The sequence below is a fragment of the Thalassophryne amazonica genome, chromosome 12 (assembly GCF_902500255.1).
Source record: "Thalassophryne amazonica chromosome 12, fThaAma1.1, whole genome shotgun sequence".
NCBI lineage: Eukaryota > Metazoa > Chordata > Actinopteri > Batrachoidiformes > Batrachoididae > Thalassophryne > Thalassophryne amazonica.
In genome coordinates, this window is record NC_047114.1 from 9973622 (window position 1) to 10000419 (window position 26798).

The following is a 26798-nucleotide window of genomic DNA, read 5'->3' on the forward strand; positions in this document are numbered from 1 at the left end:
CTAACCTATAAAATTATTCATGGACTGGCACCTCCCTACCTAGCTGACCTAATTAAACCTTACATACCGACCCGGGCTTTACGTTCTCAGGGTGCAGGACTACTTTGTGTCCCTAAGGTGAATAAGAAGTCTGCGGGTCACAGAGCTTTCTCTTATCGTGCCCCTGTTCTGTGGAATGATCTCCCTGCATCAATAAAACAGTCAGATTCTGTGGAGACTTTCAAGTCAATCAATCAATTCAATCAATTTTATTTATATAGCACCAAATCACAACAAACAGTTGCCCCAAGGCGCTTTATATTGTAAGGCAAGGCCATACACTAATTACGTAAAAACCCCAATGGTCAAAACGACCCCCTGTGAGCAAGCACTTGGCGACAGTGGGAAGGAAAAACTCCCTTTTAACAGGAAGAAACCTCCAGCAGAACCAGGCTCAGGGAGGGGCAGTCTTCTGCTGGGACTGGTTGGGGCTGAGGGAGAGAACCAGGAAAAAGACATGCTGTGGAGGGGAGCAGAGATCAATCACTAATGATTAAATGCAGAGTGGTGCATACAGAGCAAAAAGAGAAAGAAACACTCAGTGCATCATGGGAACCCCCCAGCAGTCTAAGTCTATAGCAGCATAACTAAGGGATGGTTCAGGGTCACCCGATCCAGCCCTAACTATAAGCTTTAGCAAAAAGGAAAGTTTTAAGCCTAATCTTAAAAGTAGAGAGGGTGTCTGTCTCCCTGATATGAATTGGGAGCTGGTTCCACAGGAGAGGAGCCTGAAAGCTGAAGGCTCTGCCTCCCATTCTACTCTTACAAACCCTAGGAACTACAAGTAAGCCTGCAGTCTGAGAGCGAAGCGCTCTATTGGGGTGATATGATACTATGAGGTCCCTAAGATAAGATGGGACCTGATTATTCAAAACCTTATAAGTAAGAAGAAGAATTTTAAATTCTATTCTAGAATTAACAGGAAGCCAATGAAGAGAGGCCAATATGGGTGAGATATGCTCTCTCCTTCTAGTCCCCGTCAGTACTCTAGCTGCAGCATTTTGAATTAACTGAAGGCTTTTCAGGGAACTTTTAGGACAACCTGATAATAATGAATTACAATAGTCCAGCCTAGAGGAAATAAATGCATGAATTAGTTTTTCAGCATCACTCTGAGACAAGACCTTTCTAATTTTAGAGATATTGTGTAAATGCAAAAAAGCAGTCTTACATATTTGTTTAATATGTGCTTTGAATGACATATCCTGATCAAAAATGACTCCAAGATTTCTCACAGTATTACTAGAGGTCAGGGTAATGCCATCCAGAGTAAGGATCTGGTTAGACACCATGTTTCTAAGATTTGTGGGGCCAAGTACAATAACTTCAGTTTTATCTGAGTTTAAAAGCAGGAAATTAGAGGTCATCCATGTCTTTATGTCTGTAAGACAATCCTGCAGTTTAGCTAATTGGTGTGTGTCCTCTGGCTTCATGGATAGATAAAGCTGGGTATCATCTGCGTAACAATGAAAATTTAAGCAATGCTGTCTAATAATACTGCCTAAGGGAAGCATGTATAAAGTGAATAAAATTGGTCCTAGCACAGAACCTTGTGGAATTCCATAATTAACCTTAGTCTGTGAAGAAGATTCCCCATTTACATGAACAAATTGTAATCTATTAGATAAATATGATTCAAACCACCGCAGCGCAGTGCCTTTAATACCTATGGCATGCTCTAATCTCTGTAATAAAATTTTATGGTCAACAGTATCAAAAGCAGCACTGAGGTCTAACAGGACAAGCACAGAGATGAGTCCACTGTCTGAGGCCAAAAGAAGATCATTTGTAACCTTCACTAATGCTGTTTCTGTACTATGATGAATTCTAAAACCTGACTGAAACTCTTCAAATAGACCATTCCTCTGCAGATGATCAGTTAGCTGTTTTACAACTACCCTTTCAAGACTTTTTGAGAGAAAAGGAAGGTTGGAGATTGGCCTATAATTAGCTAAGATAGCTGGGTCAAGTGATGGCTTTTTAAGTAATGGTTTAATTACTGCCACCTTAAAAGCCTGTGGTACATAGCCAACTAACAAAGACAGACTGATCATATTTAAGATCGAGGCATTAAATAATGGTAGGGCTTCCTTGAGCAGCCTGGTAGGAATGGGGTCTAATAGACATGTTGATGGTTTGGATGAAGTAACTAATGAAAATAACTCAGACAGAACAATCGGAGAGAAAGAGTCTAACCAAATACCGGCATCACTGAAAGCAGCCAAAGATAACGATACGTCTTTGGGATGGTTATGAGTAATTTTTTCTCTAATAGTTAAAATTTTATTAGCAAAGAAAGTCATGAAGTCATTACTAGTTAAAGTCCAGACTTAAGACGCACTTATTTTCCCTTTCATATGGCTAGCATACTGGTACAGTTTTGTTTTACGCTTTTTACTCTTTTAATTCATTTATTAGTAATTGGAGCGGGCTGCAGCCTCAACTTTACCTAAATTCTGGGTCTTTTAGTGAAGTTTAGGGCTTGTGGCCGGCGATCACCTTAGTATTTCTCTGTTTTTCTTGTTGTTTAATGCTGGCAAATTATACAGTATTTTTTGTCTTTCTGATGCCTGATTCTGTTTTTTCTCTCTGTTTAAGGTGCAGCTCCATCCAGAGATGGGAGTCGTATTCATGTTGGCGATCCTTCTGTCCTGTGCACCAACAGCAATTCTTGTATATTCGTCCGTGAATTGTTCTGTGAATTGTTCTGTAATTTATGTCTGTAGCATGGCCCAAGCAGAGGGTCACCCCTTTGAGTCTGGTTTGCTTGAGGTTTCTTCCTCAGAGGGAGTTTTTCCTTACCACTGTTGCTCTGGGGTTGGTAAGGTTAGATCTTACCTGTGTGAAGCGCTTTGAGGCAACTCTGTTGTGATTTGGCGCTATATAAATGAAAATAAATTGAAATTGTCATCATGTGGATTCTTTATGTTGTTTTGACTGCAGCTACTCTCTGGCACGCAAGGGATTATGGGATACGTGATAACCCCGAATATAGCAATAGCAGATGCCATTAAAACATAAATAGACTATTGTTTATGATTGATTGAGTTCTGCAACGTCAGTATAAACATACAGAGGTGAATTTATCAATAATACACAGATAACACAATGAAGCACTTGTTTCCCTGTGGGGTCCATGTGAATTTATCAATAGAGAGGCTTGTTGGAACACGTGCAAACTGTACATAAGACAATAGAATCTTAATAATTAATGTAAATAACAGTAAATGTATAATTATTGTTAATTATTGTTCTTCCATATTTTTTACTGTGTTCATATTCCCTGGTTATTTTCAGTTTGTGTTCTACACCTGTGTTGAATTCATCACTAACCCCTGGAAGACAGTAATCAGGTTATCAGCTGGCGACTTTTTAAACAGAGGGCTTGCTGTCAGTTGTTGCCAGAAGTTGTTTTGCTCCATCCTTGCATTCTCCCAGTGATTCCTTGTCTTCTAGTGTTTTACTGACTTTTGCCTCACTTTTTTGACCATGTATCTGTCTCCTAGCTTCTGACACGTATATTCCAAAAAACAAACAAACAAAAAACAAATAAAGATATATAGAATGTGTTCTTCAGTCTAGTCTTTCCAGAGTTTTACACACACACAAAAAAATCTTGAATTCTTGTAAAATATATGTTTTTAAAAATAAAAGCAACTTAGAGTTTGGGAAATATTGTATTTTTCTTGACATTTGTCAGTTATTTTAGAGGGGAAAAAATGGACTTTCTTCTCTCCCCTAAAGTTTGTTCAGAACCAGTCAGCCAATCACTATGCTGACACAACTGATCAGAAAAGTGTGTGTTTGAAGATCAGGCTTCAAATGTACACAGATTTTTAAAAACCAAACTGGTATCAGAGCGTGCTGCCAATAACCTGCATTGATCTGAATCAGGAGAATGAGTTAATTTTATGTTTTCAGAAATGTTTGCTCAGTGAGCAGGATTTTTCCTGAGTGTCTCACAGCTACTGCGGGGCTGGTATTTGAGGCCGAGCAGCCATTTTTAGACACCAGCATCACTAATTACACACATTACGCAACAATGAAAACCACTGAGCTGTGCTGTGACACACCAACAACATCAATCTGTGGCGTTCATCTCAAAGAAAGAAAAAAAAAATCCTGTTATTATCAGTCGGGACGAGCTGCTGCAAACACGATGGATCCACCCCAGTCTCAGGTCTGTGTTCTAGGGGGGCAGAGACCAAGTTCACATTTTCCTCCAACTGAAATTCACTTTCTCCATCTGTTTGAAGTATTTGAAGCTGTGCTCAGTGCACAAAGACTGAGGAAAAAAACAAAACACACACACACACACACACACAGACACACACAGGTCCACGTCTGGTCCTGGGTCAACGTGCAGACTAAATACCTGCTGAAAACATGCGTCACTGAGTGAATGATGTCATTTTATAACTATTTATACAGTATAAATCGAATAACATGCTTCTTCCGCCCCCATGTCAAACTGTGTATTATGTGAGTGCAGACCATCAGATGCAGTACACCAATCACGTATACTCAGTACAGTTTAACTTTAAATTTACTCTTCCTTATAACACTGTCAGCCAATGTTTGACCAAAGGTTTGCATCAGTCTGCTGCAATTCTAGCAAATCACATGAACAAGTGGGCAAAATGAAAGAAGTAAGTCCTTTATAGACCTGGATTCTGTAGCATGAAGTGGATGAGGGTCTATGACTCCCTCTGGAGGCAGGGTGCCACATTTAAGCCCAGTCTCACGTTTTTTTGTTTGTTTGTTTGTTTGTTTGTTTTTCGTACTCCCATCATGAAATGATTAAAATTTTCGTGACGTTTTTTTTTTAACTCACTGTATCAAACCCTACTCCCTTCCCCCAACCATAACCATAACCACCCCAACCCCCCGCTTCACTTTTAATTTTGTGCAGCCATCACGGAATGAATTAGAATGAATTTGTGCTTCCGTGAGGAAAATGTGGCGCTTTTCATCACAATATCACAAACCAATAGATTAATGTATATTTCGTGCTGCTGAATCACGACTTGCTGTGAGACTGGGTTGCGCATTTCCAGTTGGGTGGACTGAGACAATGCAGATGAAGTGCCTTAAGGACATGTTGCACTGAAATCAGAACAGTTTAGATTTAGGCTGTTAGTGACCATCCGATGACTTGACATTCACAACAAACAGCTACGGAGACAGCCAAAAACAAAGTACTCATGAGCACTCATTGTTCCGAGTGTTTCCAATAGTGTTTATGTTGCTTTGAGAAAAACGTCCCAGTGCATGCTTAAATGGAATGTAGCTGTTAAGAATGGAGCCAGCAATTCATTGCAAAGTTTACATAAGTGTGATGTCATGTTATGATGATTTGTTTTTAAGTGATAACTGTTAATTTTGATGCTGCAATGGTTAAAAACAGCAGCCGCTATCCACTGTGAGAAGACTTAGTGCACGAGCACGGACAATAGTCATAAACACGGCCTGTTAAAAACAGTTTCTGCTAGACACTCTACTTTGTGCACACTTATAGGTGTTGTCATCAACATAATTGTGAAAAATCTAAAAAAAAATACATCTGTGTGATCAGACAGCCTGAAAAACAGCTGAGAGGTCCATGTGTGTGTGCACATTAAAGGAAAGTGCTGCTCAACACACATCAGGTTCCAAAATCCGACAGACTTTCTCAAAGTAACTTAAAAATAAAGCCTACCAGCTCCACTGAGGAGAACAAAATACAAAAGGGGGAAAACTAAACAGGGCACTCACCCACTTGTAGAATGATTTCCAAGATTAAATATGTAAAGTCCCCAAGCACGGATCACACAAGATTGCCAGCTGGTGAACAATGTCCAGGTTCACTATAAGTCCTCACGCATGGATTGTGTGCGATCACCAACCAGTAAAATGTGCAGGTCCACTATAAGTCATGCACAGATTGCGTGCAATCGCCGGCCGGAGAATAATGTACAACTGCAGCTCTGGTGTCAGCTCCTCAAGTTCTCTCATGATTTTGGCACACTAGATAGAAAGTCCATTATCTCCTGAAAATAACATATTCTGACTTTGTCTAATGTAAGCCTGAAAAGCAGCCTCGTGGAGACATTCCACATCCATGTTCACGCTGGCATTAAAATAGCGCACTGCAACACAGGCCGCAGCCTCACCACACGTTAGCTGTCATTTCAGAACACAGCCAGAATGGACAGTTTTTCGAATTTCTACAGAATTAAAATGGTTTCATCCCAGGAGAATCAAGATGGCTGCTCGTCGCACACGCAGTGAGGTAGACGCCATGCGTGAGACATTTAAAAAGTTTAAGTTGAAACCCGCCAAGAGGAAACCACTACAATATTGGTTAAGTTATGCTGCCCTTTTGACAACACTTTTGATAACAATTTCTCTACTGGCCAAACAGCAGTCTGAAAGCGGTAAAGATGTCGACTTGGTTTGCCCACTGACTCGGAGGCACTACGCACTCTACTCATTAATTCTAAAAAATGGACATGCGCGGATATCATCCACAATAACCAATGAAAAGTCCTCCACTACAACAAAGGGGCTAATTTATTTGGCTTATTTAGCTCTGTTAGCTGGCGACGTGGAAGTAAATCCAGGGCCAACTACACCAAGTATGACACTTCAGTTACCCTTCAGTTAGTCAAACCACCACTGCTAATGCTATTTCAAGGCAATGCTCAAGGCACGTTTCATCTGGCCGCCGCCACCTCTGTGGACTAGCGTACACATAAACAGAGGCTCACTTACCGGTGGAGATGGAGGCATGCCGGCGCTTCAACACCGTGAGCTGAACCACACCTTCGGATCGGCAGCGTGCAGCCTGGGTGCAGCAGCGGAGAGGTGGTCCCCAGTGCAATTCTGCACCGGGGGCTGGCAATTCACACACCGGGACTCACCGAGGGAGCCGCGGTCCCCAGTGCAATAACACGCACACCGGGACTCATCGTGGGAGCGGCGCCCACCCCAGCTACAACACACCAGTTGCCAGCAACACACCAGTCAAGCGGCTCCTGCTGTACAACTGCAGATAAACCCCCCATACAGATGGTAATGCAAAAACACTAAATTATGAAGAAAACAATCTTCAAACAGCGTAAGTATAAATTCTTTCAAAACTCTGAATCATGCCCAGGTGCTGTGGAGCCCTAAAGCTAAACCTAAGGGCCTGCTAGGAGGCCACATAAATATTCGAAGTATAATGCCTAAATGTGAACAAATGCAATATCTTCTGAGTGAATCAAATATAGACTTCCTATGTATCACAGAGACCTGGTTACACCCAAACTCTGCAATGGCCGGCTTGAGTGTACCAGGGTATAACATCTACAGACGCAACAGGCCAGAAGGCAGAGGCGGAGGAATAATGTTCTATCTAAAAGAACATTTAAAATGCATCAAATAAATTGGCACTCCCCAAACAATCTTGAATGTATTGGGCTTAATGTAAACCTCTCACCCCAAATGTCAATTATACTGATAGGACTATACAGGCCACCATCAGCATCTAATGTATTTTATGAGGAATTACAGGCCATCCTTAAGGAGTGTGATGGGAGGAAGGAAATCATAGTAACTGGAGATTTTAACGCAAACTGGTTTAATAAATCAAATTGATAAAAAGTTCAAATCTGTCATAAATAAGCTGGGTATCTGTAATCATATTTATGTTAGATCAAATGAACTGAACTGAGCCTTTTTGCATACAGGCCGGGCATTTTGCAATTATATCAATGTTCATTCTAAACAAAGCTTTTTGCACATATGCCGGGGACCTGCAGTTGTATTTATACCTGCACCTTGTAAATAGTGTGTAAATACTGTGGTTTTGAATGAATGATAGTGAGGATGTGTTTAACCAATTTGAATGAAATGAGAGTGAGGATTTGCCCTAACCTTTTTAATATTATTTGTCCATTGTGTGTGTGGGTTTGGAGTGTGTTGCTGGGTGTGTGTGCCTGGAATGTAAGAGAGAGAGATGGGGTGACTATGGATGTCTTGTCCCATGTTTTATGTCGGGCCATGTGCCCATACGGGGACTAAGGATGGAAATTAGCTTAGGCTATAATCCTGTGTGTTATGGATGTGTCTCTGTACATTGTCTTTTTTAACATGTGCTGTCCATTGATAAATAAATAGAAGAAGAAGAAGAAGAAGATGTTAGGTTCTAAAATCTAACAGACATTGAAAAAGGTAAGAGTTTTGGGGTGAAGTGTATTGTCTCCTCTCTGTGCATCCTTTGTAAATCCGAGCCATCAGTTTTGAATGAAAGAAGCTACATTATCGGATGTGGCAGCATTTGTTTCACTCTGTCTGTTGGTCATTGGTATGTTTCTCCTTTTTCGAAAAATGTATAACACACCATTAGAAATGCTGACTAAGCCATTTTCTGGAAATGCAATAGCAATAAATATGTCAGCAACCACTTAATTGTTACCGCATGTGTGCAGATAGAGTGACAATCATGAATACTTTGATGTTGTGTTGCTAAGTGAGATGTTAAATAACATGTGCCATGTCCTTCATCAAGACACAAATAGTGTGACCGGGAATCAAACCCAGGTCCAAGCATCTCAAATGATCATGCTTAGATAATGTCACACTGGTGATTGTTACATTTATGCTAACTGGCTACAAGCTGACTATGTTGACCAGTAAAAATGTGTTTCCTATTCAATACCAGAAAATTCTACACTTGTCCCTCACATCAGTCACCGTAATTCCAGCAGCACACCTGTCTTGGGCAAACTCAGATACAGAATACACACAACCGCTGAAAACACTAGCAGCTGTATTAGTTAACTATGCTACATAATCCAGTTTTATAAAATTGTGCTGTATCATACTACAACAGTTTCACAAACAGGTTGAGATCATTTACTGCTACTTGTAAGACAAATCCTGATCATACAAACATTCCCTTCAAGTGATTTTTAACTTATATCATCAGTAACGAGACGGAAGTAGCTTATCCAGTTATCATACAAGTATAGCTCCCTCAAAGTCTGATCTTTGTGGCACTGATAAAACTTTTCTTATTTTTTTTTCCTTCTGTCACAGATCTGTCGGAGAAGAAGAGTGACCTGAGGGTTTGTGACGACTCCACATGTCGATTCGGCGGCGTCTGCAGAGATGATGGCGCTCAGCTCAAATGTGTTTGCCAGTTTCAGGTAAGAAGTGGGCATTGACCAGTAGATCGAGAGCTTTGCCTTTTGTGTTGTTTGTTTTAGTTTTGAGTCTTAATATCAGTGGGCGTGGCTTGGGTGTGAAGTGGGTGGTACAGTTAAATGTGTCATAAATTATATTCTACACATTCATGTACAGCCAACTATTTTGTCTGCAAATATTTAATGTCTTAGGGCCCCTTCACACATAGTGCAAATTTGGTCAATTTGTGTACAACTCCAGGGCGACATATGGTAGAATCGTATGAGCGCGCCACAAAACATCGCGCTGGCGGGCAGGTGTGCACGACATCGATGCAACGGTTCGTGCACGCAAAGGCGTCTTTCGAGCAGAAACACAGTGTGGGCTTGCTGCAGCTGCTCGCATGTGTTCCATGGGACGAGCTGCCACCACATCGCGCTGCTGATGTGGAGGGAAAATCAACTAAAAAACAGCTGTATAATTAGTGAATATCACTGGGTTGATATAAATAATACATAAATGGGACACCAATACGAACCCCACGGTTAAACATCCCTGGTTAAAAAAAACAAAAAACACCACCAATCAAAGATTTGAACCCACGTGCCCTGATTACCAGACAGAAACTCTACCACTGCACCACAATCACTGCCTCATAACAGAAGCATGAAATGCCTAAAATCAACAAGCAGACAAACATATTTTCTAAAACGAAGAAGAAAAGCGCTGTGATAATGAACAAACACCGTTTGCTACAGTGTATTTCTGCTGATATGTGACTGAAAGTGGTGTATTTGTTGTACTATTGGCCTGTCATATGGTCCTGCGGCGTGCTGCTCACTGTCCTGTCAGATAGACATGATATTGAGATCGCCTGCTGCATGTCCACATAAACTGACAGTCCGGTCCAGCTGGAACAGCCTATCAGTGTACGCGCTCTCCAGCCTGTCGCAAGCGATATATGTTTTTATGTTTTTTGATGTGAGTACAGCAAGCGCACACTCACACGTGCCTGTCAAAACACGGTGCGTGTTCTGCAGCTCTGATGTCCAGGACCAGAGATGTCAACACCTGCCACGCCCTATCTGTTCAGTGCACAGATCAAGGTGTCTCTCTCTGATCATCAGATGAAAATGCGCCTCACCTGCGAGGGGGCGTGCGAACCACACGCATGCAAGTGTTGGGGGGGAGCGCGCGACACACGCACACGTGTTGTGGGGGGAGCCAACGACACGCCACATCTCGACAGCTCCGCAGTCGTGCAGAACTTAGACAAATTTCATTGCCAGCACGACAATGGCTGTGTGCAGTCTGTTGTCGTGCCAAGAGTGCGACTGGCCACACGTTTTCTAAGTGTCAAACGAGTGGTGTTAGATGTTTGTGTGTGTCAGTTCTGTGGGTTTGCACAGTGCACACAAATGGTTGTAGCAACAGGTGTACAAGGTGTTAGAGGCAGGGACGATTTCACACGGTTTGCACACGATTCCTGCATCATGCACACTTCAACCACACTTCACACTATGTGTGAAGAGGCCCTGAATGTTGTCCTAACATGCCCTCTGTGCTCTCAGCTTTTCTGTCTTCTATTTACATTATTCATCTGGCTGCACATGTACATTTAGTGCATGAAATTCCTGCATGTACATATTTAGTGCAAGTGAGCCCCCCCATGAAACCGTTGTCCTACATTTCCCACATTTATCACAAACAGCTGATGAAATGTCTAAGATGTTGAAAACCAGCTACTTTCCAAAAAAAAAAAAATCACACTTAAACAATAAAAATACCTCTGATCAAGAACGTAGTCAGACTCAAATCCACATACATCTGGCTTTTCCCACGTAGAGAGTCCTGAGAGCTGTTAAACGGCTCCACAGTTCATTGTGCAGGGAGGTTTGAGGAGGAATGGCTGAGGACAAGAAGCTTGCTTTACTTGCTGAAAGTGGTACTACTGCAACACAGAAAAATCATTCATAGCACTGTTAAAGAGCGATGGGTTGGTATAAAACATGACGTTATCTTGAGCATAGCAGTGGACCTCAAGAAAAAGTCCAGTAGCTTTTGTCTAAACTTATTTTAACAATTTTGACACAAAATTTTGACTCCACATAATTTCCCAGAGGTTGTTAGCATTCAGAATTCTCTGTTTCTTTCATAAAGTTTGAGTTTTCAGAGTAGGACCACAATCCTGTTAGTGCTGACATTTCAACCTTTGTGTTTGTTTTCCAGTGTCACAAAAATTACGTCCCAGTGTGCGGCTCGAACGGGGACACCTACCAGAATGAGTGCTACAGGCGACAGGCGTCCTGCAAACAGCAGAGGCTCATCTCCCGCGTGTCAGACGGACCCTGCTCCGCCGGTGAGTCCAACAGGACAGTCACAGGTCCAATCACGGTTCTGGTCCTGGTTCTGATACCTGCTTGAAACATGAATACAACCATGTTCACAATGAAAGGAACAATTCTAGTCTGTTTCAATTTTCTTGCGTTTAAATTAGTGATGAAAGAATTGGGGTTTTTGTATTGTTTTGCTTTGTTTTTACTCAATAAATGACACATCAGTGAGCGGTCAACAAACACTGATCCATTTGTCACACAAACGTAAATGAACCACTCTTGTAACAGTTAAGACACCTGACTTTGATCTCCACTGATTGTCGCTGATGGAATTTTCTTACAGAAAAATTCACTGCAGGTGGCTCTATGATGTGACCCTGATGGTGCTGGAGGCCCCGCCCCCATTTCAGTAGCATTATCAAAAAAAATATTGTTGTGTCCTTCAAAACCTTGTTTTCAGCCTCAATTTCACTCATTTTTTGACTAATCTGAATCCTATAGCCCCCCCCCCCCCCCACACACACACACAGCGCGACACATACCATACACACCCAGATTCACATTCAAAGAAGTGAATGGTGGGGGGGGGGGGTGCACTTTAGATTAACTTTGGAATTTACTTGAAATATATTTTTTCAGTTGTTTTTAGTTATCTCAAAGTACATCTTTAAATAATCTTCCTTCTTCTTCATCTTTGTCTTTCGGCTGTTCCCATTAGGGGTCACCACAGCAGATCAGTCATTTCCATCCCACCCTGTCCTCAAAATTGATGAAATACATTTTATAGTTTTTGTTAGAACTAACCTTGTACACTTTTGTATAACCTTTCGATAAATTTCATTAAAGTTAATTTTTCAATTTCTTTTTTATTTTTTTTTATTTTTTTTTTTATTTTTACAATTTTTTTGTTTTCTTTTGGTATGCTAGTTTCTGTGTAGGCTCTCAGTTGTCCAGGTGGTTTCCATAGTAGAAAAAGCTTAAATCTTCAACTGGACTGGGTTGCTTGACGCGAGGACGTTTCGCTTCAAATCGCAGAAGCTTCCTCAGCTAAAATTCTTGCTCTGGTGGTCTGACTTCTGTCTTGACTCTTGTAGAGAAGAATAATCAAGAAGTCACAAAAGCTGGAGTTTTAAACCTAACCAGACCCCTCCTACCGAGAGGCAGACTGCTATAGGCCAGTGACTAAACAATAGCTCTAATTAGCACCTATCGTGCTCTAGTTAGCACCCTCCTAATGACAGGGCAGCTGTCCCTCCTAATGATGGGAGGGACCCTCTCCTGATGGCTCCCTTGACAACTCTGCTGATGACGTGAATGACTCATTACCATGAATAAAAGTCTGAAACTGCTTTGACCTGAGTACCCCATTGTAAACAGGGGATAAAGCGTGTCTCAGACCCCCTCCCCGGTTAAGGCTGGGTTTCAAACGTTTCACAAAGAATGCCTCCTTGACCCCTCTCTCAAACCATTTCTTCTCTCTGGCTAATATTTTAACTTCCTTGTCCTCAAACGTGTGGTTAGTGTCTTTAAGGTGGAGATGAACTGCAGACTGAGGTCCACTGGCGCCCTCTCTGCGGTGCTGGTATAGCGTTTTGTGTAACGGTTGCTTAGTCTCACCTATGTAGTGTTCGTTTTCCTGACATCTGATAGAATACACTACATTGCTCTGTTTGTAACTAGGGATCCTGTCCTTAGGGTGAACTAATTTCTGTCTCAAGGTGTTAACCGGTTTAAACCGGTTTCTCCGTCCAACATCACAGGAGAAGAACGGAAAGCTTTGTCAGCACTGCAAAAGGACCAAAGCATCCTTATCCTGCCAGCGGATAAAGGCAGATGTACGGTGGTCCTGAACACATCAGACTATGAGGCCAAGATCAACAACTTGCTCAGTGACTCCAATACATACGAACGTCTGAAGAGAGACCCCACGAACGGCTATAAGAAGAAAATCATTAGCTACCTCCAAAACCTGGAGAAAGAGGGACTCATCGACAGGCAGACATACTACAGACTGTACCTTGGGGACGCCACTCCGTGCATCTATGGACTACCCAAAATCCACAAACAGGACGTGCCACTCAGGCTATTGTATGTAGCACAGATTCCATCACGTACAATTTGGCCAAGCACCTCAAGTGGATTTTGGCTCCTCTAGTGGGTAACTCAGACCACCATGTGGAGAACACACAAGATTTTGTGAACAAGATCAAGGACCTGCAGCTGGAGGCAGATGAACAATCATGTCAAGATGTGACTTCGTTGTTCACCTGCATCCCTACTGCTGAGGCCGTCGCAGCTGTGAGGCAGAGACTGCTGGAGGATGTGCCTCTACTTGAAAGGACCAAACTTACACCAGACCACATCTGCCAACTCTTGGAGATCTGTCTTAACACCACGTATTTCCTGTTTAGGGGGAATTACTACAGGCAGATTCATGGTTGTGCAATGGGGTGTCTGGTATCCCCCATTGTGGCCAATCTGTACATGGAGCGAGTGGAGAAGACAGCCTTGACGTCTTTCATGGGCATCTCTCCGTCACTGGTTCAGATATGTTGATGACACATGAGTTAAAATCAAGCAACAGGAAGTTGAGGACTTTACAAACACATCAACTCGGTTGACGCCAATATCAAGTTCACACGTGAGGATGCCAGAAACAACCATTTAGCCTTCTTGGACTGTGATGTTACGATTGGAGAGAACAGGCAGTTCCAGACAGGGGTTTACAGAAAACCAACTCACACTGGCCAATATCTGCTCTTTGGCTCAAACCACCCCCTTGAACACAAGCTCGGGGTGATCAGGACGCTTCAACACAGAGCCCTACAGGTGCCCACAACTGAAGAGGGAAGGGCTAAAGAACAACAACTTGTCCGGAAAGCCCTCACAGTATGTGGGTACCCACGATGGTCCCTGGACAAAGTGCAGAAGTCCCAGAGAACAAAGAGACCAGATAGACAGGAGACAGAGACAAGAAGAAGAGGAGTGTCTCTCCCTTATTTAGTAGGAGTAGGGGAAAAACTACAGAGGATCTTTAGACAGCACAAATCCCAGTTTACTTTAAACCAGTTAACACCTTGAGACAGAAATTAGTTCACCCTAAGGAGAGGATCCCTAGTTACAAACAGAGCAATGTAGTGTATTCTATCATATGTCAGGAAAACTGTAAAGAACATTACATAGGTGAGACTAAGCAACCTTTACACAAAAGGCTATACTAGTACCGCAGAAAGGGCGCCAGTGGACCTCAGTCTGCAGTTCATCTCCACCTTAAAGACACTAACCACACGTTTGAGGACAAGGAAGTTAAAATATTAGCCAGAGAGAAGAAATAGCTTGAGAGAGGGGTCAAGGAGGCATTCTTTGTGAAACGTTTGAAACACAGCCTTAACCGGGGAGGGGGTCTGAGACACGCTTTATCCCCTGTTTACAATGGGGTACTCATGTCAAAGCAGTTTCAGTCTTTTGTTCATGGTAATGAGTCATTCACATCATCAGCAGAGTCGTCAAGGGAGCCATCAGGAGAGGGTCCCTCCCATCATTAGGAGGGACAGCTGCCCTGTCATTAGAAGGGTGCTAACTAGAGCACAATAGGTGCTAATTAGAGCTATTGTTTAGTCACTGCCTATAGCAGTCTGCCTCTCGGTAGGAGGGGTCTGGTTAAGTTTAAAAACTCCAGCTTTTGTGACTTCTTAATTATTCTTCTCTAACAGAGTCAAGACAGAAGTCAGACCACCAGAGCAAGAATTTAGCTGAGGAAGCTTCTGCGATTTGAAGCGAAACATCCTCGCGTCAAGCAACCAGTCCAGTCGAAGATTCAAGCTTTTTCTACTTTGGTATGCTAGCATGATTAGTACGCTACCATGATGATGCCAGCGGATCGTTTCCCCATCAAACAACTCATCAGGATCCAAAACATGGTAGAAATCAGGAATTGGGATAAGGGGAGATGATGGTCTAGTGGTTAAGCGTTGGGCTTGTGACCAGAGGATCCTCGGTTCAAAGGGCCCCTTGAGCAAGGTCCTTAATCCCTAGTTGTTCCGGTGTGTAGTGAGTACCTTGAATGTCCAACCCCAAAATGTGAATTAGCTGCAAATCATGATTATCCGCAAATTGTTAATTAGCAAAACGTGATTACTGTAAAAAGACTCTCAGTTACAATTAGCTAACAATTATCAATCAATCAATCATCAACTTTTTTTTATATAGCGCCAAATCACAACAAACAGTTGCCCCAAGGCGCTCTATATTGTAAGGCAAGGCCATACAATAATTATGAAAAACCCCAACGGTCAAAACGACCCCCTATGAGCAAGCACTTGGCTACAGTGGGAAGGAAAAACTCCCTTTTAACAGGAAGAAACCTCCAGCAGAACCAGGCTCAGGGAGGGGCAGTCTTCTGCTGAGACTGGTTGGGGCTGAGGGAAAGAACCAGGAAAAAGACATGCTGTGGAGGGGGGCAGAGATCAATCACTAATGATTAAATGCAGAGTGATGCATACGGAGCAAAAAGAGAAAGAAACAGTGCATCATGGGAACCCCCCACAGTCTACGTCTAAAGCAGCATAACCAAGGGATGGTCCAGGGTCACCTGATCCAGCCCTAACTATAAGCCTTAGCGAAAAGGAAAGTTTTAAGCTTAATCTTAAAAGTAGAGAGGGTATCTGTCTCCCTGATCTGAATTGGGAGCTGGTTCCACAGGAGAGGAGCCTGAAAGCTGAAGGCTCTGCCTCCCATTCTACTCTTACAAACCCTAGGAACTACAAGTAAGCCTGCAGTCTGAGAGCGAAGCGCTCTAATGGGGTAATATGGTACTACGAGGTCCCTAAGATAAGATGGGACCTGATTATTCAAAACCTTATAAGTAAGAAGAAGAATTTTAAATTCTATTCTAGAATTAACAGGAAGCCAATGAAGAGAGGCCAACACGGGTGAGATATGCTCTCTCCTGCTAGTCCCCGTCAGTACTCTAGCTGCAGCATTCTGAACCAACTGAAGGCTTTTTAGGGAACTTTTAGGACAACCTGATAATAATGAATTACAATAGTCCAGCCTAGAGGAAATAAATGCATGAATTAGTTTTTCAGCATCACTCTGAGACAAGACCTTTCTGATTTTAGAGATATTGCGTAAATGCAAAAAGGCAGTCCTACATATTTGTTTAATATGCGTTTTGAATGACATATCCTGATCAAAAATGACTCCAAGATTTCTCACAGTATTACTAGAGGTCAGGGAAATGCCATCCAGAGTAAAGATCTGGTTAGACACCATGCTTCTAAGATTTGTGAGGCCAAGTACAATAACTTCAGTTTTATCTGAGTTTAAAAGCAGGAAATTAGAGGTCATCCATGTCTTTATGTCTGTAAGACAATCCTGCAGTTTAGCTAATTGGTGTGTATCCTCTGGCTTCATGGATAGATAAAGCTGGGTATCATCTGCGTAACAATGAAAATTTAAGCAATACCGTCTAATAATACTGCCTAAGGGAAGCATGTATAAAGTGAATAAAATTGGTCCTAGCACAGAACCTTGTGGAACTCCATAATTAACTTTAGTCTGTGAAGAAGATTCCCCATTTACATGAACAAACTGTAATCTATTAGACAAATATGATTCAAACCACCGCAGCGCAGTGCCTTTAATACAGCTAATTACAGCTTAACCTACTAGCTGTTATTTATCTAATAACCTGCCTAGGCTACACTCACCTTATGTATATGCCAGTTAGACGTCATTTGGATCAGTCTTCATTTTTAGGGTACTGTTTTCATTTGATTTTCTTACGATGAGTTTGCTACCTAAAGTGGTAACTAGGCCTACCACAGGGCTACCCTGGCCTATGTTTCACTGTGGCTGTGAGCCCCGAGCTCTCCTTAGCCGGGAGCTGTTCTACCTCAGTATCTTTTCACTACGGTACTTATATCTTGTCTCCATATACATTTCAGCACACTTTATAGTTGTGAATATATACAAATGTCTTTTTTGTCCTTTTTAAAAATATTATTATATTAGTAATAACAAGGGAGGAGTGGGGTACAATTAGCTAAACCTAGCAGCTGATGTTAGCTTATCGAGCTGGCTGCAGATCCGTTTGTCATAGTTAACAACATAGTCGGTTCTGTTACGGAAGCTAACGTTAATATACACTTTTTTTGCATTTGTTGTTATATGTATTTGTTGTTACGACTGTTATTGTAGGGTGAAACAATGCTATTGTGCTTTATACGCCCGTTACCGGCTTTGTTTAGCTTTGTTGGCTAGCAAGATGCTAGGCTAGTTAACCACTAAATTAACGGTAGCTCATCTGGCTATAGTTAGCCAACTTTCAAGATTGGCACTTTTATTTGACATGGTGTAGATTTTTAATGGTTCTTCAGTTTAAAAGGTTCTTTAATAGTTATCAGTAGATAGTATCTAAGTTTGGGGTTTCCAATAGAAAGCATGTAGAGTATGGATATTGTCTTCCTATAGTAAGCTAGCAGGATGAGCTTTAGATAGAAACCTAAAGCATATTACATCATAGCTTCTGTTTCTATAATAGCATAACCAGATTTAGGCTACTAGCTATAATTTAGTTTTACAAGTCTACAGACTAGGTCGATGTATACTACAATCATCTCCTGTATGAACACTTAGGATTCAGGAGCTAACTCCTATAATATTATGTAGAATCGATATTTCTTTTATATGTTGTTTATTGCCGTTATCACTCGGTATGCCTATGTATATTTACTGCCCTGATAGTGTAAATGTCACTTATATACATGCTGTCCATATTCTTGAGCTGCTTAGGTGGGTAGGGAGAGTTCCCATGGGATAAAAAAGTTTTTCAACCTACCATCCTTGGTTCTCAAGACCAGGCACCTAAGTGGCTCTACTTTTTTTTTTTAAGATATTTCGATGTGCCTTAGAAAACACTAGTAGAGCTCCACCTTAGATTTTGAATGTATAATAGAAGATATACCTTACTGAATTTTCATGGTTGTAGCAGAAATGGTCATTTTATTTCAAAGTGAATACTTCCAGATTTATTAATCCCCCCCCCGCACGCACACACACACACACACACACACACACACACACACACACACACACACACACACACACACACACACACACACACACACACACACACACACACACACACAAAACACAAACAAAACCTGGAGCCGCCGCTGTTTCACCTGAGTTGAGTGTGTCTATCGATGTGGGTGCACGATGTTTCGAGATGCTGCTTTGATTGTCTTTAATATTTAAATCTGTTGGTTTGATCGTCCACAGCTCTAAATCTGAGATCCGGGTCTATGTTCTCATCCCACCCTGGAGAAACATGTTGAGGAAACACACAGTGGGGTCACAGTGTTGGAGGTCACCTCCATTTGCAGGCCATTGGTCTGATTTCCCAGGTGGCACAGCGTGGCGTTTTGCTCTTATTACCCGTTACATGGGGATCCGGCGCCGTGTTATGCCCTCTGCTTCCCTCGCCTCCGTCTTGTCCTCTCTGCAATTTCCTCCTTTAGAGATTTATGCTTCCTGTAATTGGAGCGTTTGGTGGCTCTGCGCCGAGGCAGCGGCACACATCCACCAGCCTCAGACGACTTTATTGACCCCGAGCCAGAGCTGGAGAGGTCTCTGTGTGATCTGATCCCTGGTGTCCAGAAATGAGACGCTGGACGTCCACACCGCAGTCCAGTACAGTGGCCACAAAGTGCCACTGTACACAGCAACATTAAAGGAATCACATGATCATAAACTACAGCAGAGTAATGTTCAGATGAGACTGACACTATAAATCAGAACTCTAGACTCCACCCACATGTGACTTTGAAATGGGTGACCCAATAATCCAAATAACGAAACCCCAAAGAATAGCAGCACTGGCAACAGTGTTATTTGAAAAGTTATATGGACACTCATTTGACAACACACTTTCGCCCAAAGCACCAAAATGTGCCACTTTATTTTGTTAAAAAAATTAGTAGTTTTATTTGTGCAGCTCTTGGAGTCCAATACAAATTTCCCAGAAGGGACAATAAAGTGTATCGTATCGTATCGTATCATGTGTTATAGTATCGTATCGTAACCCAGAATTATAATTCAGGCCAGACCTTTTAATCATACAGTGCATCCAGAAAATATTCGCAGCGCTTCACTTTTTCCACATTTTTAGGTTACAGCCTTATTCCAAAATGGAGTAAATTAATTTTTTAAAAATGAATTAGAAAAAATGACTTAAAAATTTCTAAAAAATTGTACTCGCAACACCCCATAATAACAACATGAAAAAAAGTTTTTTTTCTGAAAGTTTTGCAGATTAATTCAAATAGAATATTAGAAATCACGTGTACATAAGCATCACACCCTTTGCACAATACTTTGTTGATGCACCTTGGCAGCAATTACAGCCTCAGCTCTTCTTGAATATGATGCCACAAGCTTGGTGCACCTATCTTTGGACAGTTTTGTCCATTCCTCTTTGCAGCACTTCTCAAGCCTCCATCAGTTGGATGGGGGAGTGTCGGGTGCACAACATTTTCAGATCTCTCCAGAGATGTTCAGTCGGATTCTGGTCTGGGCTGTGGCTGTGACCACTCAAGGACATTCACAGAGTGTCCCTGAAAACCACTCATTTGATATTGTTACTGTATGTTTAGGATCATTGTCCTGCTGAAAGATGAACAGTCGCCCCAGTCTGAGGTCAAGAGCGCTCTGGAGCAGGTTTTCATCCAGCATGTGTCTGTACATTGCTGTATTCATCTTTCCCTCAATCCTGACGAGTCTCCCAGTTCCTGCCATTGAAAAACATCCCCACAGGCATGATGTTGCCACCACCATGCTTCACTGTAGGGATGATGCCTGGTGTCCTCCAACATGACACCTGGCATTCACACAAAGAGCTGAATCCTTGTCTCATGAGACCAGACAATTTTGTTTCTCATGGTCTGAGAGTCCTTCATTTTCCTTTTGGCAAACTCCAAACAGGCTGCTATGTGCCTTTTACTAAGCGAGTGGCTTCCATCTGGGCCACACAGGCTCTGATTGGTGGATTGCTACAGAGATACAGAGATGTGTTGTCCTTCTAGAATGTTTTCCTCTATCCACAGGTCATTTCATCTGTTTCTCAAAAACGACATTTGTTGAGACCCGTCAGAGCCAATCAGGATCCGAAATCCAGTTCTACAGGTGTGATGTCTTGAACAAATAGACACAAGGTTTGATAAACACACTTCCAAGATACTCAGCTTTGGTGGACGCGTGCAGTCCAGGCTGACCTTTTGACCACATCTGCTGTGTTGTGATGTTAAATCAGAAGCTCCAGACAAACAAACGTTCTGCAGGATGATTGACGAGCTGATGGAGAGCCGGCAGCGTGTAGACGCAGAGAGTCGCTGTGTTTCTCAGCAGGTGGCCTTTAGCGGCGCTCCATGACAAAGTTGAAACCAAAGAGAAAAAAACATTTCCCCAGCTAACAAAATTAAGTTGTCAAACGTTAGCTGTAAAGTTCTCAGAACATTTTTAAGGAAAGTTTCTTTTGCTTCCCAGAGCGTTTGATTGTAACATTCTCAAAACACTTGTGCTTGGATTAAAAGTAAAGTAAGTCCCTTTGGCTGCTCCCTTGTTTTCATTAGGGGTCATTACAGCAGAGCCAAGGTGGGTGTGCATGTTGATTTGGCACAAGTTTTACACCGGATGCCCTTCCTGATGCAACTCCACATTACACGGTATTAAGAACAGGGGTATGTAAACGTTTGTTCTCGGTGATTTGGGTCTTTTCTGTTGTTATTATGATTTTAAAAGAGTAAACACAGTTGTTTGGCAATAAATGGCTTCACCCAACCACTAACCATGAGTGGGAAAAAAAAACGATTTGTGTTATTATTCATATTCTCTGAAAATGCCACCCCCCCCCCCAAAAAAAAAAAAAAAAAAAACCCGGCCATGGCACACACAATATAATCTAATAGACTTTATCTTCTACAGTTTTCATTGAAAGTATTGAATACATTAACTAAACTTAAACAAAAAAATTAAGTACGTGATAATAAACACAAAAGTTGAAATGTGGTGGATTTAGCAATAGCATGCCAAATGATGAGTTATATTGCCAACATTTCTGTAGTAACTGCTAGTCAATTTCACAAGGAAAGCTGATTGATTTTTACTAAGTATCTGAACAAAAATAATTTAGATTTCCTAAGTATCTGGGGGAAAATGATTCATATTTACTGATAATCTAGGTGAAAGTGACTCATATTTATAAATTATATGGGTGAAATAGACTGACATTTACTAATTAACATTGTTGCTTAATTCAACACATTTATACTGTTGTTCTTATTTATCTGTAACTAAAATAATTGTTTAATTTCAAGTTTTAATTTGTATCACAGGGCTTTGAAGCTATTCAGTAATATTGATTTCTTGGATTACTTTGAGTAGAAAATAGATGACATTAGGTTAAACATATCCCAGCATTCAGCCACTACACACTACTGTTGAGGTGGGCACCATTACTGAGGTATTACCGAGATTTACAGAATTTGATAGTATCTCACTAGGCATGCTGACGAAACTCGTAACGTCTACAAAAGCACAACCTGCTTATTTGATCTATACCAACAAACTGTTTAAAGACCTGTGGCCCAATCTTGGGTCGACTGTGCTGGAAATTATTAATCTCTCATTAACCTATGGATCTGTTCCTAAATGTTTCTAATCTGCAGTGATTAAACCATTATTTAAGAAATCTAATCTTGACCCTAGTGTATTGAAAAACTATAGGCTGATATCAACTCTATCATTTTGTTCTAAAGTTCTACAAAAGGTGGTTTCACAGCAGCTTGTGGACCACCTTACTGAGAATAATCTTTTGAGCCACTGCAGTCTGATTTTAGAAAATATCACTCCACAGAGACGGCTCTCACTAAAGTGGTGAATGAACTTGTGCTTGCAATGGATTCAGACACCATTGCGGTTCTGGTGCTGTTAGATCTTAGTGCTGCATTTGATACGGTGGATCACCATATTCTACTCGATGGGCTGAAGAATCAGTTTGGGATTACTGGCAGTGCCCTTGCATGGTTGACATCATACCTGACCAGTCATTCTCACTGTTTTGTACAACCCCAATTCCAATGAAGTTGGGACCTTGAGCAAAATATAAATAAAAACAGAATACAATGATTTGCAAATCCTCTTCAACCTATATTCAATTGAACACACCACAAAGACAAGATATTTAATGTTCAAACTGATAATCCTTTTTGTTTTTGTGCAAATATTTGCTCATTTTGAAATGGATGCCTGCAACATGTTTCAAAAAAGCTGGGACAGTGGTATATTTACCACTGTGTTACATCACGGCCTGGAAAAAGAGTCTGTTGCTCTATAAAAAAAAGCCCTCCGTAAAGCTAGGACATCTTACTACTCATCACTAATTGAAGAAAATAAGAACAACCCCAGGTTTCTTTTCAGCACTGTAGCCAGGCTGACAAAGAGTCAGAGCTCTATTGAGCCGAGTATTCCTTTAACTTTAACTAGTAATGACTTCATGACTTTCTTTGCTAATAAAATTTTAACTATTAGAGAAACTATTACTCATAACCATCCCAAAGATGTATCGTTATCTTTGGCTGCTTTCAGTGATGCCGGTATTTGGTTAGACTCTTTCTCTCAGATTGTTCTGTCTGAGTTATTTTCATTAGTTACTTCATCCAAACCATCAACATGTCTATTAGCCCCATTCCTACCAGGCTGCTCAAGGAAGCCCTACCATTATTAATGCTTCGATCTTAAATATGATCAATCTATCTTTATTAGTTGGCTATGTACCACAGGCTTTAAGGTGGCAGTAATTAAACCATTACTTAAAAAGCCATCATCTTGACCCAGCTATCTAGCTAATTATTGGCCAATCTCCAACCTCCTTTTCTCTCAAAATTCTTGAAAGGGTAGTTGTAAAACAGCTAACTGATCATCTGCAGAGGAATGGTCTATTTGAAGAGTTTCAGTCAGGTTTTAGAATTCATCATAGTACAGAAACAGCATTAGTGAAGGTTACAAATGATGTTCTTATGGCCTCAGACAGTGGACTCATCTAAGTGCTTGTTCTGTTAGACCTCAGTGCTGCTTTTGATACTGTTGACCATAAAATTTTATTACAGAAATTAGAGCATGCCATAGGTATTAAAGGCACTGCGCTGCGGTGGTTTGAATCATATTTATCTAATAGATTACAATTTGTTCATGTAAATGGGGAATCTTCTTCACAGACTAAGGTTAATTATGGAGTTCCACAAGGTTCTGTGCTAGGACCAATTTTATTCACTTTATACATGCGTCCCTTAGGCAGTATTATTAGACGGTATTGCTTAAATTTTCATTGTTACGCAGATGATACCCAGCTTTATCTATCCATGAAGCCAGAGGACACACACCAATTAGCTAAACTGCAGGATTGTCTTACAGACATAAGGACATGGATGACCTCTAATTCCTGCTTTTAAACTCAGATAAAACTGAAGTTATTGTACTTGGCCCCACAAATCTTAGAAACATGGTGTCTAACCAGATCCTTACTCTGGATGGCATTACCCTGACCTCTAGTAATACTGTGAGAAATCTTGGAGTCATTTTTGATCAGGATATGTCATTCAAAGCGCATATTAAACAAATATGTAAGACTGCTTTTTTTGCATTTACGCAATATCTCTAAAATTAGAAAGGTCTTGTCTCAGAGTGATTGCTGAAAAACTAATTCATGTATTTATTTCCTCTAGGCTGGACTATTGTAATTCATTATTATCAGGTTGTCCTAAAAGTTCCCTGAAAAGCCTTCAGTTAATTCAAAATGCTGCAGCTAGAGTACTGACGGGGACTAGAAGGAGAGAGCATATCTCACCCATATTGGCCTCTCTTCATTGGCTTCCTGTTAATTCTAGAATAGAATTTAAAATTCTTCTTATTACTTATAAGGTTTTGAATAATCAGGTCCCTTCTTATCTTAGGGACCTCATAGTACCATATCACCCCAATAGAGCGCTTCGCTCTCAGACTGCAGGCTTACTTGTAGTTCCTAGGGTTTGTAAGAGTAGAATGGGAGGCAGAGCCTTCAGTTTTCAGGCTCCTCTCCTGTGGAACCAGCTCCCAATTCGGATCAGGGAGACAGACACCCTCTCTACTTTTAAGATTAGGCTTAAAACTTTCCTTTTTGCTAAAGCTTATAGTTAGGGCTGGATCAGGTGACCCTGAACCATCCCTTAGTTATGCTGCTATAGACGTAGACTGCTGGGGGGTTCCCATAATGCACTGAGTGTTTCTTTCTCTTTTTGCTCTGTATGCACCACTCTGCATTTAATCATTAGTGATTGATCTCTGCTCCCCTCCACAGCATGTCTTTTTCCTGGTTCTCTCCCTCAGCCCCAACCAGTCCCAGCAGAAGACTGCCCCTCCCTGAGCCTGGTTCTGCTGGAGGTTTCTTCCTGTTAAAAGGGAGTTTTTCCTTCCCACTGTCGCCAAGTGCTTGCTCACAGGGGGTCGTTTTGACCTTTGGGGTTTTTACGTAATTATTGTATGGCCTTGCCTTACAATATAAAGCGCCTTGGGGCAACTGTTTGTTGTGATTTGGCGCTATATAAATAAAATTGAATTGAATTGAATTGAATCACGTTTCCTTCTAACGACACTCAATAAGCATTTGGGAACTGAGGACACTAATTGTGAGTGTCGTGATTGGGCATAAAAGGAGCGTCCCCAAATGTCTCAGTCGTTCACAAGCAAAGATGGGATGAGAATCACTACTTTGTGAACAACTGCATGAACAACCTACACATCTGTGATGGCACCATCAATGCTGAAAGGTACATCTAGGTTTTGGAGCAACATATGCTGCCATCCAAGTAACGTCTTTTTCAGGGACGTCATTGCTAATTTCAGCGAGACAATGCCAAGCCACATTCTGCACGTGTTAAAACAGCGTGGCTTCATAGTAAAAGAGTGCAGGTACTAGACTGGCCTGCCTGCAGTCCAGACCTGTCACCCATTGAAAATGTGTGGAGCATTATGAAGCGCAAAATACAACTGAGACCCCGGACTGTTGAACAACTGAAGTCGTACATCAAGCAAGAATGGGAAAGAATTCCACCTACAAAGCTTCAACAGTTAGTGTCCTTAGTTCCCAAATGCTTATTGAGTGTTGTTAGAAGGAAAGGTGATGTAACACAGTGGTAAACATTGGAATTGGGGTTGTACAATAACACTACCTCTAACATTAGTTACATGAAATTTGGGGTTCCACAGGGGTCCGTCTTAGGCCCCCTGCTTTTCTTCCTTTATATAGCACACCTTGGGCACATATTGCGGCTCTGATAAGACTGAAATGATGATGGGTCTTGGTCCAGTGAGACATCGGCATCAATTTGACCAGCTAACGCTTAGCCTAGGCTCATGTGTCACCAATCACATTGACAAAGTGAGGAACCTTGAGGTAATTTTTGATCCTACGTTGTCCTTTGACGTCCACATTAGAGATATTACGAGGACTGCTTTCTTCCAACTGCAAAATATAACAAAGATTCATCCCATCCTGTCTATGGCTGATGCTGAGACCCTGATTCAGGCATTTGACTCTTATAGACTGCAATGTTCTATTTTCTGGTTTACCACAGTCCAGTATTAGGGGTCTCCAATTGCTTCAAAATACTGCTGCCAGACTTTTGACAGGAAGCAGAACGTTTGACCACATTACACCCATTTTGGCATCTCTTAACTGGCTTCCTGTCGCTGTGAGATCAGATTTTAACTGGCACCTCCTTACTTAGCTGACCTAATTAAACCTTACGTACTGGCATGGGCTCTGGTTCTCAGGGTGCAGGACTACTTTGTGTTCCTTGGGTGAATAAAAAGTCTGCAGGTCACAGAGCGTTCTCTTATCGTGCCCCTGTTCTGTGGAATGATCTCTCTGCATCAAAAAAAACAGTCAGATTTTGTAGAGAATTTCAAGTCCAGACTTATTTTCCTTTTTGTATTGTTAGCATACTGGCATAGTATGTTACTATGCTTTTTACCGTTTTAAATTAATTTTATTAGGAAACGGAGCAGGCCTCAGCCTTAACTCTATCTAAGGTCTGGGTCTTTTAGTGAAGCTTAGGGCTAGTGGCCAGAGATCACCGTAATATTTGTTCTGTTTTTATTGTTGCTTAATGCTGACAAATTATACTGTATTTGTTGTCTTTCCGATGCCTGATTCTGTTTTTTCTCTCTGTTTGAGGT

General features: G+C 41.5%; 1 protein-coding gene across 1 annotated transcript in view; it reads left to right on the plus strand.

Annotated features, from left to right (window-relative positions):
- Positions 1–26798, plus strand: part of tmeff1a (transmembrane protein with EGF-like and two follistatin-like domains 1a) — a 154712-nt gene that overhangs the window by 69079 nt on the left and 58835 nt on the right. The window contains exons 2-3 of the mRNA XM_034183154.1: positions 9103–9212; positions 11419–11548. Coding sequence (XP_034039045.1) covers positions 9103–9212; positions 11419–11548 — 240 coding nt within the window. The remainder of the gene's footprint in view (positions 1–9102; positions 9213–11418; positions 11549–26798) is intronic.